This window comes from Chaetura pelagica, unplaced genomic scaffold, assembly GCF_000747805.2.
Source record: "Chaetura pelagica isolate M959 unplaced genomic scaffold, ChaPel_1.0 scaffold68, whole genome shotgun sequence".
In the NCBI taxonomy this organism is placed as follows: Eukaryota; Metazoa; Chordata; class Aves; order Apodiformes; family Apodidae; genus Chaetura; species Chaetura pelagica.
In genome coordinates, this window is record NW_009954407.1 from 2,486,275 (window position 1) to 2,501,440 (window position 15,166).

At 35.5% G+C, this 15,166-nt stretch overlaps 1 protein-coding gene across 1 annotated transcript in view; it reads right to left on the reverse strand.

Annotated features, from left to right (window-relative positions):
• The window catches only part of CTTNBP2 (cortactin binding protein 2), an 89,862-nt gene that overhangs the window by 22,511 nt on the left and 52,185 nt on the right, over positions 1 to 15,166 (reverse strand). Inside the window, 8 exon segments of the mRNA XM_010004327.1 lie at positions 3 to 89; positions 1,182 to 1,261; positions 1,680 to 1,775; positions 2,634 to 2,909; positions 5,350 to 5,467; positions 8,484 to 8,729; positions 9,860 to 10,010; positions 14,015 to 14,114. Of these exon segments, the coding sequence (XP_010002629.1) occupies positions 3 to 89; positions 1,182 to 1,261; positions 1,680 to 1,775; positions 2,634 to 2,909; positions 5,350 to 5,467; positions 8,484 to 8,729; positions 9,860 to 10,010; positions 14,015 to 14,114 (1,154 nt within the window).

Below are 15,166 nucleotides of genomic sequence, written 5' to 3' on the forward strand. Positions count from 1 at the left end.
ACCTTCATGCAGGCTGCTATCTGATATGCTATATAGTCTTGCAAACTTCCTTCTGGACCATGGAAAATGACGTTACGGTACTGTTCAACCTACAGACAGACAGCACATTATTTTTGAAAGTTCAGTACTTTTTTTTTTACCTAGATGAGAATCAGCACCTAACAGACAGTATGTTCTGTTTTGCATTACTGGAGTTGACAATCCTTGCTATATTAGTTTAAAAACAGGCAGTATTTGCATATGACATCTTGGAAATACATTGATCAATTGATATCCTAATTCATGAAACTAAATGAAAAGGTATTTTGTCATTATAAAAGTAATTCAAACTTGAAAAATTCCTGTAGGAAAGATAAGTTCAGGAGTCATAAATAATTTCTTGATTTTGAGTTAAAATAGATAAACCAGAATGATGTTAAAATCATCAGAGTTAAGTCACAGCTAACTTAAGGACTTAAACTAAGGACTATATTTTCAGTTGAAATGAGATCATGCTATCAATGTGTTATTCAAATAATCTATATTAACTGTAAAATTACTTTATCTCTAAAAAGTCAGAAGGGAATACTCTCACTTGACTGTGCAATATTGTTGCATACCACAGAAAACTGGCACATAACTGTTCTTCTAACAACATAAAACACTATGCAAGGACACAGCAGAAATTATGCAGATTTCAAATTAATTCTGATTTGATTAGCAATGTTAAAACAAATTACCTATGAAAGTTAACTCATTTTATCCAATTATCCTTACATTTTGAGGTATTAAAATTTAAGAGTTACAGGAGAAAGATATAAGCTAATAATAACATTCAAGTATCAAGTAATTGCTTGCATGAATGTTATTCTAACTTACTTTCTCCTCAAAAAGTGGAATGAAATAACTTTGGAAAGAAATAAGATATCACACAGCTTTCAATATATTTTCTTAAGCAGTTCAATTAATCAGATGGCAGCTATTTAAAGGAGAAAGTTAATGCCTCATGTGACTAAAATTATTGGGGTAAGATTTAGAGCTTTATTTTCAAGTAACAGCTTTCTTCCCTTTTAATTTTTTAGAAGTCTCTATATTCTTTCACAGAGTAGAATTTTTTTTACTTACTTTTTTTTCAGTCTACACTCTTACAGAAATATTTTCATGTGTTAACAGCATGCAGAGAGAAGCTAACTTAGTCTTACCAGGCGGAGGTAATTCTGAAGTGTCTGAAGATGGATCATAGATGCGTAAGTCACACTATTTAGGCAGCCTTCTTGAGGTCCTTCAAAAAGAATTACACAAATAACTTCTTGAATTCTCTCATGTTTATAAGCATGCATGATGGATAAACATGCATTTCATGCAGTATTCTATAGTGATCTCTTAAAATTAGAGGTTACACAAATAAAAATGGTGAAGAACTGAAAGGCATTTATCTAGCAACATAGATGCACAGTTATCCATGATATAAGCAAAATGGATACTACTGTATGGCTGGAAAATGTAGTAGGGCTTTTATGTGCCAGCATATTTTCTAAATGATGCAGACCCTTTCAAATCTATGACATCGCTGAAGAGATGAAATTTCTGAAGATAAAGAAACACTGAAGATTAAAACCAGTAGAAAATTATTCTTAAATTCTGTATTTCATATGGAGTGTCTTGACATTCAAATCTGAAAATTATCCATTGGAAATTACCGAACAAAAACACGGTTATATGCTCAGCTCTGTTCTTCTTCAAAAAGTCCCATGGTGGTTGGGAAAAAACCTGACCAGTTGACCATGAAATGCTTCCTGTTGAAAAGAAAAAAAATAATAAGAGAGATATTCCCTGTATCTGTATAAAGTGTCCTATGCTCAAGCATATTCAGTTGCTTACAAAGATTGTGTACGTACACTGAGAAATCTGACAAGCAAATCAGTGCCATGTACTAAATCATACTCTTATTTGATACAACATGGAAAATATGGATATTTTATGCCAATTAAGACACAAGTTTAATAGCTAGTCTGCCCTTGCATCTTTATGTGTAAAACAATGTAAAATAAGATAATGTGCCCAGTTTGGTGTGAATAGGGTTTTTTTGGGCTGTTGGGCAGATTGAGAGGGAAGGGGATTTAAGATTAAGCACATTAATTTTCATTATTCTACGCAACTGCTACCACTATTACCACATTTTGAGCAATTTCTCATAATTTAAAGATTTTGCTGTTTTTTCTTGATAAGTAAAGTTACATAAACCAGGAGCAGTTCTGTTCTACCTATGCTCATGATTTGCGGTCTGGATTTACTGTACATTTTGGATGTACTCTAAGGATGTAGTGTGGGCTTCGCTTGGGCTTGTTTTGTTTCAACTGTAATAAAAGATCCCTCCTCTAGAGTACTAAATTGAGTAAAGAACTAATTAACATAGGACCACATGATCGCCGAGATGATATTAAAGTGCTTAATGAATTGTACCATACACATAGCTACAAGAAAAGAAACTTTCCTGCCAGCACTGTTCAAAGTTTCATAGCTGGTATTGGTGTCTCTTCATCTAAGCTTTAAAAGATCCAGAAATCTGAAGATATTTTTATCTTCCTTACAAAATTTCACAAATTCAAGAAAATCAGCAATTTTTGCATTTCTTATTACACCAATATCGATACCTAGTTTGACAGATAATATACTGCTTGCACTGAGGCCAATGTTGGATTCTGCATCACTATTAAATGACAGGTCTTCTAGGCTCCTCCATCCGTCAGAAGTGATTGCTTGGAAATGGTTTGTCACTGCTTGACTCACTGCTTTTGAAAAATCATCCCATGATGTCTGTTTGCGGATATTTAAAGCACATATTGTGTTTTCTGTGTCAAATTCTTCTTTACCACAATGGGCTGGTTCAATGCCACTGACTGAAATCTTTACAGGTACGTTAAGAGCATCTGTTGAAAAACACAAAACCAAGAATGCGAAAAATCTATAAAACTCAATTTAAAAAATCCTATTATTAAAAACAAATAACAACTAATATTGCAAAGGAAAGCAGCAAAATAACCACTGCTATGGAAAAGCAAAGGTTAAAGAGCAGCACAGTTCACCACCACAAAATCAGTGCAGTGATAAAAAAACAAATGTCAGGGTATCTATCTTTTTTACATTACAAAACATCATTATTATTATGCTTAAAAAACAGGACACAAGACAAAACTTGCTTAATCTTTTATACTAATTTCTTATAAATTAAGACAGATGGTAGGTGGTGTTCTAACATTTCAGTTTATTGTGGTTGTGCACATTTTTATTATCAATGCAGAAAGGAATTCTCTGGCACCAGTGCATGAGTGGAAAACAGTGTTAGCTGAGCCAAATGTATTTAAATAAAAAGCTGAGCACTAAGAGAAAATTCACTTTGAAGTGTAGATTTGATTTTTTATGGAATAAATTGACAAAATCTTTTTAAAAAAGAAAGTAGGAAATTTACACGCACATTCTAGAAAAAGAATTAATTTAATGAAATAATTTTAAATCTTGGTCTTTGAAAAATGGAGCACAAGTGAGCAGAAGTAGCAGCAGCAGTCTATGTGGATAATTTCAATGACTAAAAGTGAAAATGAAACTACCTTCTAACTTTAATTCCAAAACAATACCTTTCAGAAATTACCCTTGAAATGAAAAATAAGTGCACCACAAAAAAGGATATCAGCTTATTATGAAATCTTGCAACATGATACTAGTTTTGTTTTTGAGCGGAGAAGCCAAATCTTCAGCTCATGCAAACAAATGAAGCTTTTCAGATGTCAGAAAAGCTCTGATTTAAACCCAGTAGCCTACCAGAGGGAAAAGATAACTCAGAGGCATCCTTCAGATGTGGGCTTGTGAGAAATGTATCACAAAGCTTGCCCTTCTGATGGCTGGACCTCAGGGAAACGAGCAAAGACTGTAAGAAATGATCCTCTACAAGCGAACAGGCCCCTAGGACAGAGATACAGTGTATGCCTATATTTCGGTGCATGTGACCTCTATGGCATTAGCTAGCAAACCTGGCCCCCAGCTTTCAGATCTGCTGGAACACATCCTCCTTTCCTACACGTCCTAGGCACATGTAATTCCTTACAGTGGAAACCTTACTGGACTGTGAGGAAGGTAAAGGATAGTCCATATAGGGCTTACCCAAAATGCAGTTGTGGCTTGTCTGCATGCATACTCAGATGAAAGAGGGGTGTTTCCATGCTTCCACAAATCAGATATTGTTGGGGGAGAAAAGCTAGTTATAATTGCACTGATGCAAACTATAGGCTTAACAAATGAAAGAGAAGAGAAATGGAAACTGAAGGTTCTGACCTGAAAAAAGTAGTTGGATTCATAAGCCTGACCAAAGAAACAAAGTACTACAACTGATTGAAGTAACAGAAGCAACAATCTAACAGTCAGCCACCAGAAACTGGAGTCAGTGTGATAAAGAAGTAGACCACAGAGAAGTTTCTAACAGAAAGTGAGTTGTGTTCCCCCCCTTTGCACTTGCAGTAAAAATTAAAAACCTAGGTGATGTAACAGCTGAATAAAAAAAAAAAAAAAAAAATCAGAAGCAACACACAGAAAGCTTCTCTCATTTGTTCATAATCAGTGAACTTGACTATCCCACAGCCCTGCATCACAAAACACAAACACAAAAAGATGAATAAATACAAAGTATACAAATTTACAAAAACAATACTTCTGACTATACAAAGAAATAGAAAACACAGAACTTGTGAGTGGATGGATGAAGTTCTAATTCAAGAAATAAACAGGTCAGCCTGCTCTACTGAATTTTGAGGAAAACTTGAGAAAGAAGAAGACTGTAGGTTCCAACAGAAGAACAGTCTTCTTACCAAAGTTATTGACGTAGGAAAAAAAGTTTGATGTTATCTCTAAGGCTTTTTTTGAAGACTAAACCAAACAATAAACAAGTGACAAAATAAAAATGTGCTCTGAAAAGATATGACTGGATAATTGTCTTAGCCTGAGGAAATTTGACAGCTATTCACCAATAAGTGATTTTTCTGCAAGACTTTGAAGAAAAGATAAGAGGATAATATCTTTAGAAAAAGCAGTTACTAATATTAAATTCAGAAATGTTATGAGAATATGGATGTTTGCACATGTCCAATATATACCATGTTTTCAAATGGTTTAAAATCAAAGACGCAAGTCATTTACTAACTGTCAACAAAATTTTATTATATGCTTTTGCAAAACTTGAGTAGAGAAACTTGCTAGCTTAAGAAAACTTAATTTTGTGGTGTCAACAAAGAGACAACTACCCTTTTAATATTTCTCATCTTTGTTCCACAAGCTCTTTACTAAAAACATTTCAATATAGTGCTGATAGCATTTACTTACTTAAGTTTTCTAGGAGATGTTTGCAATCATCAGTAGCAACATCATGCAATGTTCGATTACACTTATCTTTTCTTTCAGCCTCTAGTCCACCATGGCTACAAAGGATTTCTAGACAGTTCTGAAAAAGTAAGAACTGTATTACTTAATTATCTGTTTGCTGCATTGAAGAGTTCTACCAATATGCAGTTAGACTCCTAAATTAAATTCTTACACATGCATTTCCAAAGATACTCAGCTATGGAGTTTCTATATACAAATGTCCAAATTATGTTCCTCCCAAAGCTAAAAACCAAGAGGAAAAATATTTTATAGCAGACTTGACAGTCTCAAGTCGAGATTTTGGAAATGCAGAACATCCACAACCAGGCTTCTACAGTGTCCAAGCATCAAGGACTGCATTGAGAAATTCTGAACATCTGACCACTAGTTTAGGTATTATCATAAGGAAATAGAAGCCCAACTATGCATCTTGGCCTCAATGTTCAAGCAACAATAAAAAAAGCAATTCTGAAGCTTAAGACAGGCTAATTAATGAATCTATTCAGATGGCAATCCATAAAACCAGTTTTCACTTTGCAATTCACCAATTCCATCATGCCTGAAATCTGAGTGGAACACAGCAAAAGAAAAACAATCATTTTACAATCACCTTGCAAGCTTCTTCTTTGGCAGGTAAACCTGAATTTCTGCAAGCATTGTTAACAATGCAGTGAAATAAAAATGTATTGCTATTAAAGTCAGAGCGCAAACACTTTGTAGATGCCAACAACAAAATATGTCCTCTTAAAATGCAAAGACAAAAAGAAATAATTTACTCAATAATAGAAAAAAAAATCATTACAGTTCATTAGAAACAAGCTACTAGCAGATAAATTTAGATTGGTACAATCACAGTATAACATGAAAAACATTAATTATATAGATCCTTCCAAACTACTGGGAACACGGGGTGAAAGCCCTCACAAAACTACATTCAAATGTTGATTGATTAGCAATCAGAAGACTTTTTAAGTCCTGATCTCAAATGATCATCCATTCAGCAACAATGCAGATGGCCTTCATGAAAGCTTTATCATCCTCAGACATGCTTTTCAGGACAAATACCCATATTAAAAAATATATATCATCATATAGTAGTTAATCCTATATTGATAACCTCTGGGGTTAATAGTAGCAGAGGAACAAAACCTTGAAAATGCAGAGAAAAAGCTATTAAGTATTTTACTTCAGAACAGTGGCTTGTTGGATGTTTGGCTGCTCTTACCTCTTTGTTACCTCTGTTCTAACAGAAAGACTTTTGCACTGATAGTCCGACACCTTCCATAAACATAACAGTTATGCAAGCTATATTTCCCTGTGAGATTAAAATTTACTAGGTTGTGGTTATAGCACTTGCAAGAACTTTTTAAAAAGCAACTCTCAAATGTGTGCAATGTTTGGCAAAACCAGCATAAGCCAGAGAACTGAACTGTGAGTCTCAAAGTGGGAAGTAAAGTAGGAAGAAAGAAGAGCGAGAGAACAAAAAATGAGGTTTATTTCCTTTGTAAAATGGGAAGTTTTGTTGGCTCTGTTGCAGCTAAGATGCCCTAGCTTAATTAATCTGTAAAGAATGGCACCTACCAATGTAAAAAGAAATGGGTGGAAGTGCCAGCACTACTTATATGCAACTATCACGTAGTGTCATGAATGACATGCAGTGCAGATAAAGCATAAGAGAATGAAGTAGAAGGGTTAACAGTACTTGAAGATGGCCATTAAGCTTTCTTTAGTTTCTTAATATTACAAACACATCTCTAGTCAATAAATGTCATGAATCAAATACAATTCTATTAAGCCTCTGGAACACCAAAACCAGGAATCTAACTGCCAGTTATATATTGCCTTCATCACCTTAGAGAATACCCTCAGGCCTCAATGGAAATCTTATTAAACAGTTTACCTGGAATGTGTTCAGAAACTCCAAACCATGAGTTATTCATGAAAGGTGTATATGAAGACTTCCAGCACCAGAGCCATCAGAGAGAACACCTAGCCAAAGCCTCTTTTAGACAGTAAATAAAACCTAGTTACAAAGTTCCTAAGGATTATATTATTGCAGAAAGAAGAAACATATTGCACATTATTTAGGTATTTGCACTCTATACCAAACACCTTAAGGTTCATCTGAGAGAACTGGAAACTGAAAGAAAAACACATGTCTATCAGACACAGGTAATGGAACACTGACTTTGTAACAAAATGCTGGGTTGACAGTGGCTGGTCCCTAAAAACTCATAATTTATTAAATTTAATCTTAAACCTGTGCCTATTTTGAATTTATCATGTTATATTTAACAGGAAAAAAAAAAAGGAAGCATAATGATTGGTATTGAATTAGGTGTGTGATCACAGGCTGATTTTTAGTCTTCAACTACATTTTCTTAAGATTCAACCTTTTCTGTGTTTAGTACCCCCTGTATTTTCTTCCTAGGTAAAAGTTTCATGGTAAGATCTGGCTGACAGTTGCAGTAAAATAAAAATTACTTTAAACAGTCAGTGCTAGAAATGTAAGCCTTCTGATGTCAAAGCCTTCCAGTAATAGTCTATTTCCAGAATTCTTCCTGTTTATCATCAATAGCACCTGTCTGGTCATTCTCCATATCATCAGTTATCCCAAACCCAAAAAGACTTCTTCATTGCCTGCTAAAAAGGTTACCCAAACAACAAATTAAACAATGTACAAAACTGATCCTCATATTTCTTTTATTTCCCTCCCTTGCACAGGAAAAATTGTTCAGTTACATCATCCCTAACCATAACTGAGAATTATATTCAACTAGTAACTATATTCAGTACTTGACACCAAATGAATTGGCACTTATGAAAATATGAATCTCAAGTAATAATTTTTTCTATTTTTTTGTTGTCCCAAGAGTAACAGACATATAAACATGTCAATTCATCCCATTTGACGCCTAGCTTCTGGGGTAAATTTTCCACTGCAAGTATCTCTCTGTTTCTGTTAAACCAAGTATGACAATAAGCTAGATAAAAAACTTCTATTTGACATCTCAGTTTCAGTTCTTCAAAGATAAAAAAGGATTTATCTTGCCTAAATTCTATCCGGTTACTGTAACTTTTCCGCAGAGACTGACCTTAAAGCCTTTTGATGCTGCTATGTGGGCAGCAGTCCATCCCTCTTTGTCAGCATGGTTGATGAGATCTGCAGAAATAACAGGCTTGCTATAGCTGTCTTCTCTCTTCTCCAAATCAAAGTAGTCTAAATTAGGTTCTGTATCTGTCAAAGAGTTCCCATTGTTTGGCTCTCCATAGTACATAAGGAGCTTGAGACTGTCAACATTACCAGAGTACACTGCTGCATGAATTGGTGACCAGCCATCCTAAAAAAAACAAAAGCAAAAAAAGCACACTCCCACCAAACACATAGATACATGTTTGCAGGACTTATGTGAGCAGTGAATCTGGATGGAAAGCTCTGTTTGGAAACTAAAAAGATAAGCAAGAGTGACATAATAATCCTTTGGGAAAACAGAGTTGCTCGTATGTATTTGGGGTGGAAGAAAGAGAGGGGGAAAAAAAAATGGAGCAGAAAGAAAATTTTACAGCTTTCTCCAAGGTCAGTCCAACACACAGGGACTTCACAACTTTTACAAGAGTCCAAGTGATATGGAACTTACATGCTGTTAACAGACTGTTTCCTTATGTATCACACTAACATGATTCTAACGATCAAGAATTTCTTTCATGTTGTATTAATCAATTACTTAATCAATACATCAGATATTTTCATGGTTTTTAGATAACTTTCTCTCATTTCAAGTAAATATATTTACTTTCCAAATGCAAACTAAATTAATCAAAAACATTCAGTGTAATAGAGGAGCAAAATGTACCCTGAAGCTACTAATCTCTGTGCTGTGCTTTTAGACAAGCCTACATCCCCCATCTACTGTCATGTTTCTGTCAAAGTCTTAAGAAAAACTTCAGGAAAGCATCTGAAAAGGGCAATATCTAGACATGAATTATGAGATAATTCTTTTCCCTTTCTTCTGTAGATACAACTTTTTTGCTCTATTCTTCCTTTTGTGATACAGGAGACTTTACAATAATGTCTGGCAAATTTCAGGGTGAAGGTCTTCTCAAGGACAACAACAAAGCACCCTAATATAAGAGGTAGAAGCAAAATCCCTATCTCCATTTCTCCACCTTAAAAATAAGTCAAACCAGAAGAGTTCTGCTTTGCAAATCCAGAGCTGAAGAAAAGTCTGCAGTGAATTGCAGGCAGAATCTGTAAAATTATATGGAAGTCACATAATTGAGGAGATTTTAGACAATATATAGCTTAAAAAAAAACCCAGAATGTAAGATGAAAAAAAAAGTCAATTTCAAATGACATGGCTTATTTCAGTTTTAAAGAAAACTTTAAATAAATATTTTAATGTAAAGGTATCCTAGCTGTTTGCAGTTATTCGTTACTATACAAAGGACTTTACAAATTATTTTAACTTACGCTGGTTTTTACTGTTCGATCTGCTCCACCATCCAACAATAGCTTGATACAATCATTATTTCCATTTTTACAGGCCAGGAACAAAGGTGTCCATCCTCTTTCAGCAGCATAGTTAACATCAGCCTGATACATAATTAATAATTCTGCACACCTACAGCAAACAGTAAGTTAGTAAAAATTATCTTATATTTAACACCCAAAAGTTTTTTATAACTTAATACATTTAAATTTCTTTTCTTATAAAGTACTGATTTTATACATACAGATGTACACATTATTTCATCAATCATATACAGTTATAAAGACAGAAAATCAGATTACTTTAGATCTGAAAATCTTCAACTGCTGTAGCTGCATTTAAAAACTGTGAATGTAAAATACTTTATTTCACAAGGCTAATGAAAATTTGATGACAGCTGCTTAAAAAAAAACAACCCACAACCTTCAGCTGAGCAAAACCGTGGTACCTTTTTTCTGACTACTAATATTTAGTCTTAATATAAAAGGGAAAAAAAAAAAAAAAAGGACTAGGACTAGCATTAGATACCAGCAAGAAAGACACTGGCCTAGAGAAGTAGCTGGGAGGGACAGTAAAACAGCTGTGGCACTACCCACCACTCAGATCCCTGAATGGAGGCTACTCCAGTAGGATATCTTGGGGTGTGTTGGTATCAGCTACTGGATTAAGGAAGACAGAAAATGAGGTGGAGTGCTAAAAAGCAACTCACTAGAGTTCCGCATTTGGATCCAAGACCCTGTACCTCCTCAGTTCCTCCTGTGTAGGAGCAGATCGTTTTCTTCCAAATTTTTGTGCCAGGGGGTTGGCTTAGTTTCCCTTCCCAAACCTAGCTTTTCAGCACTTCTTAAGACAATAGAAAAATCTTAATTCCAGTCTACTCCCTCTGCAGTTCAAACAAGAGCTTTAAACAAAGACAACTTCTCATTTCTCTGGCTCAATATTTATTAGTTTGTAAAAATAAAAGGATACCAACAATAAAGCCTCAAAGCACCTAATGCAATGCCATATAACTATAGGTTAGGAGAACCTACTTTAGCAAACAGGATGACCAAATATTTAAAACAAAGTAAGGTATCTAGAAGAATATAAGCATATAAGAAATTATAGATGAAAAAAAAATCATTTAAAAAGTGTGTCCTTTTAAAAGTAAAAGTATCATTTAAGGGCTTGTAGTGAGATAACAAGGGGTAATTGATTAAAACTGGAAGAGGGGAGATTTAGGTTAGACATTAGGAAGAAATTAATTAGTGTGAGGGTGGTGAGACACTGGAACAGGTGCCCAGGGAAGTTGTGGAAGCCCCATCCATGGAAGTGTTCAAGGCCAGTTTGGATGGGGCTTGGAGCAACCTGATTTAGTGGGAGGTGACCCTGCCCATGCAGGGGGATTGGAATTAGATAATCTTTAAGGTCCTGTTATAGTTTGGAAGACCCCAGCACCAGGGGAGGTGACTGTTCCCAAAGCAGCCCATGACTCTGTGAGAAGCCCAGGCTGGAGCAGCTCCAGACCTCGTGGGAAGGACTCATGAAGGAGAGGTTTGTGGAGGACTCTCTCCCATGGGAGGGACCCCGTGGGGAAGCAGGGAAGGACTGTAAGGAATCCTTCTTCCTGAGGAGGATGGCACGGCAAGAACCACCAGCCTGTGAACTGACTGTAAACCTCATTCCCTGTCCCCCTGTGCCACTGGGAGGAAGGAGGAAAAGAATCCAGGAACAAAATAATTTATGCCTGGGAAGAAGGGTGGGCTGGGGGTAACATATGCAAATCCCACTCTTTGTGTTGTCTGTGTCCTGTGTGCGTTTGATTAGCGTGAAATTAAATTATTATTTTTTCCCCAAGTTGAGTCTGTTTTGCCCGGGACCTTAATCGGTGAAGAACCCTCCTTGTCTTTTGTCTTGACCCATGAGCTTTGTCCTTCTCATCCCAGAGTGTGTGTGTTGGGGGGGATTTGATTTAGTGGCCATGGGGCTGCTCCTTCGTTGTCATGTTGGGCCCAAACCATGACAGGTCCCTTCCAACTAAAACCATTGTCTGATTCTATGATTTTAATAAGTTCTTATTCAGTCAGAACATTAATTAAGTTCAAGATAAAATGAGCAAGTTTAGAAAAGAGTAAACCAGAATTAATCTGAATTGCTTAGCTGCACTTTCTGAAAATGTTCAAATTCACGGAAAAAAATGCAAATTAAACTAATGCTCTGCCTTAACAAATGTTGAACATGTATCCTAAACATACAGTCACAAAAGTCAGCTTAAGATGGGCTTCTAAGAAACCACCTCCATAAAGAAACTACAGACTGAGATTTATGTCTGCTATGTTGAAAACACACAGTTTGCTATTTTGCATTTTATTCAATGATTCTGGAAATGCTACATTGCCTTTGCATCTCAAGGTCACTTAAGGTCAGCCTGGACTGAACCACACACAAAATGGTTTTGAAAGTTTTTCCTCAAAGCGCTTTATGAATTGGTGTTATTACAACTACAATTTATTTCTGGACCTGGAACAACAGTATTGAGCCAATTCAGGAATAAGGTTAACAGATGGGTCACAGGAGACTGGCTAGCAGATCTGCCACAGACAAGTACTGGTTAATTGATAGTAGTTTAGCTCTGGTATTAACCCCAGATTCTTAGTGCTGCACTACAAGTAACACAGACTACACAGCACAACTCTGGCAAGGGCACAGACTGTACCATTGCCCCAAATTCTGCCTACAATAGATTTCTTCTGAGCCAGAATTTTGAAGTGATCAACAAATCAAACAGCCTGGAAGCATTCACAGTCTCTGATTTTTTCAGCTGGCTTTGTTATTATTCCTCTTACTTTTACAATTCAGTTCATGTTTAGTATCTAAAAAAAAGTTAAGAGAAGCAGTTAGGGATGTCATACTATATAGGTAACTGTAAGGGTAAAAGCATATAAAGTCTGCAGTACCATAATGCAGAAGATGATATCCAGCAAAGTGTTGTGAGAGTGTCAGAGAAATAGTTTCCTATTTAAACAAAGTCTAACGTATTTATTTTAGTGAGATAACATGAAAAGTATTTTTGGCTTGTCCTGTCAAGTCACATGTAATTTTTACAGATTTTACGTAAAATGCTGGAGCACTTAGATTTGTATTTCTTTTCTCAAAACTCCTACTTGGAATCTGCTAGCTCTGGATAAAGACTTCAAGAAAGGATGCCCACTAGTTGTTAAGCTTGAAGTCCTTCATTCTTAGTTTCAAGAATCTGTGATGATTCTTACATACTTACGGAAGACCATGAGAAAGAGAAGGATCCCACTCTTTCAGGGTCTATCATGGTATAATAACACTCAAAGACTCTGGCCCTTATATGTTACTGTATCAGAGTAAAATCTTTAAAAATTATAAAATGCAACATTAAAAGAATAAAAAATGGAAAGACAGGCAAAATCAAAGTTGTATAAATCCACATCTTCTGTTTGTAATACAGATTCCTAATGAATCTGAATGACCTAAACAGTCGTACTGTTTAAGACCTTCTTCATTTGTAAAATAGTTTTATCATGAAAAGGATGCTTTGGAAGAGGTTATCTAATGGTTGCTTCAAACTTTCAGTTCTAATTCCTACAATTTTACGATACACAGTAAAGCTGCAGAGAGGAAATGCAACATCAACCTTCATGTCGTCTGATAGAGGGAGGAAAAGGGAAGAAAAAAAAATCATCTGGATAAATACCTCCCAGAAGAACACTCAGATAAATGCTCTTTTATCTCTGAATATGATTTTGTAGTTCTTTATGCTACAAAAAAAAAATCAGTGCCAAAATAATTTCCTTCCTTCTTCCTCTGTTAATCCCGTATTATGCATGATAACTCAAAAAAAATTTAGAAATTCAAAGGTATGATGCCCAACTAGACCAGTATCATATTGTGGTTACTAAGAATACATGTCAGCAACATTAAGAGCTGCAATTGGAAACAAAACAAATGGAAAATATTAGAAAGAGAATGGCAGATGAATACCAGTTTCAGTAGATGCTTTCAATAAACAATAGTTAAATGCATTTATACTTAAGAATGCAACAGTTATGTAATGAAAAAGGTATATAACATAACGAGAACATAAAATGGAGTAATAAGTGACGCGAAAATCTTAAGACTTCACTTACTTGACATGTCCCTGAGCAACTGCTGAACACAAGGGTGTAAAGCCATTTTTATCAGCAGCATCAACTTGTGCTCCTGCAGTCAGCAGCAATCTCACACAATCTATAAATTGAGCATAAACACAAACTGATGCAACAAGTCATTAAAGCTACCAGAAGTTAAATCTGCTCAAGGGGCAAGAGCAGCTGGTATTTTTTGACTATACATCACACACCTTAGCAAAGTAGATGCTCACAAGTGCTGTGCAAAAGAGAGGTGAGAACTGACTCCCTGGGGGATCACCACTCTTTTGCAAAAAAGGCTCAGGTTCTACTGGTATCCAAATACAAGCCCATTGCTGGCAACTCCCAGACTGTTAGGTAATTCACCTCCAAAGTGAGGAATTCAAATTATCCACAGCCCCCAAAGGCAGCACAGTTCCAGCAGCAGCCATGTGACACATCCCAAACACCACAGGCACAGGGGAGATGCTTACAAGTAACATGTAACTCAAACAGGCTGGCCAGTCTTGTGTCAAGGACACTTTGACATGGGACTGCAATGACAAGCAAGATAAACTCAAACCTCCCCAAACCATTCCCATTCATATTTTCCAAAATGACATGCCAAAAATAGTACCAGCCTGATGCCAGCATCCTAATTACTTAATTACTTAGTAACTGGACTGCTTTTCATCCACAAATTGGAATATCTTTGGAGGCAATTAATTTTGAAAAAAACACTTAAATCTGCTCTATATTCTTGACATTGGTTCTAGACCAAAATAAAACATGCCTTTTGTAACTGAAACCACTACATTAAAAATAAGCTCAGCTAGAACAGCAATTATAAACTCTTGACCTGATTTCTGAGCAAGCTTAATGTGCTCTTTTCCAGTACTGGGTAAGATCCCAGAGCCAAGCTTTGCTAGTGAAGCTTAGCTCTAGATATCAGAAATACATATTCAAGATTTCTTAGAAATCTGACTAATCTAAACCATTCCTTAATTTATTTACTGTTATAACTCTTTCAAATATTAATATAGAGATGTTGTGAAGTTGACTGGATAAATAATTTAACAATAAGAAATAAAATTTTTAAACATCTTCTCTGCTTCTTAAATAATTAATCTAATCTGAAATGGCTTTTTTTTTTTTTTTTTTTTTTTAATTGGT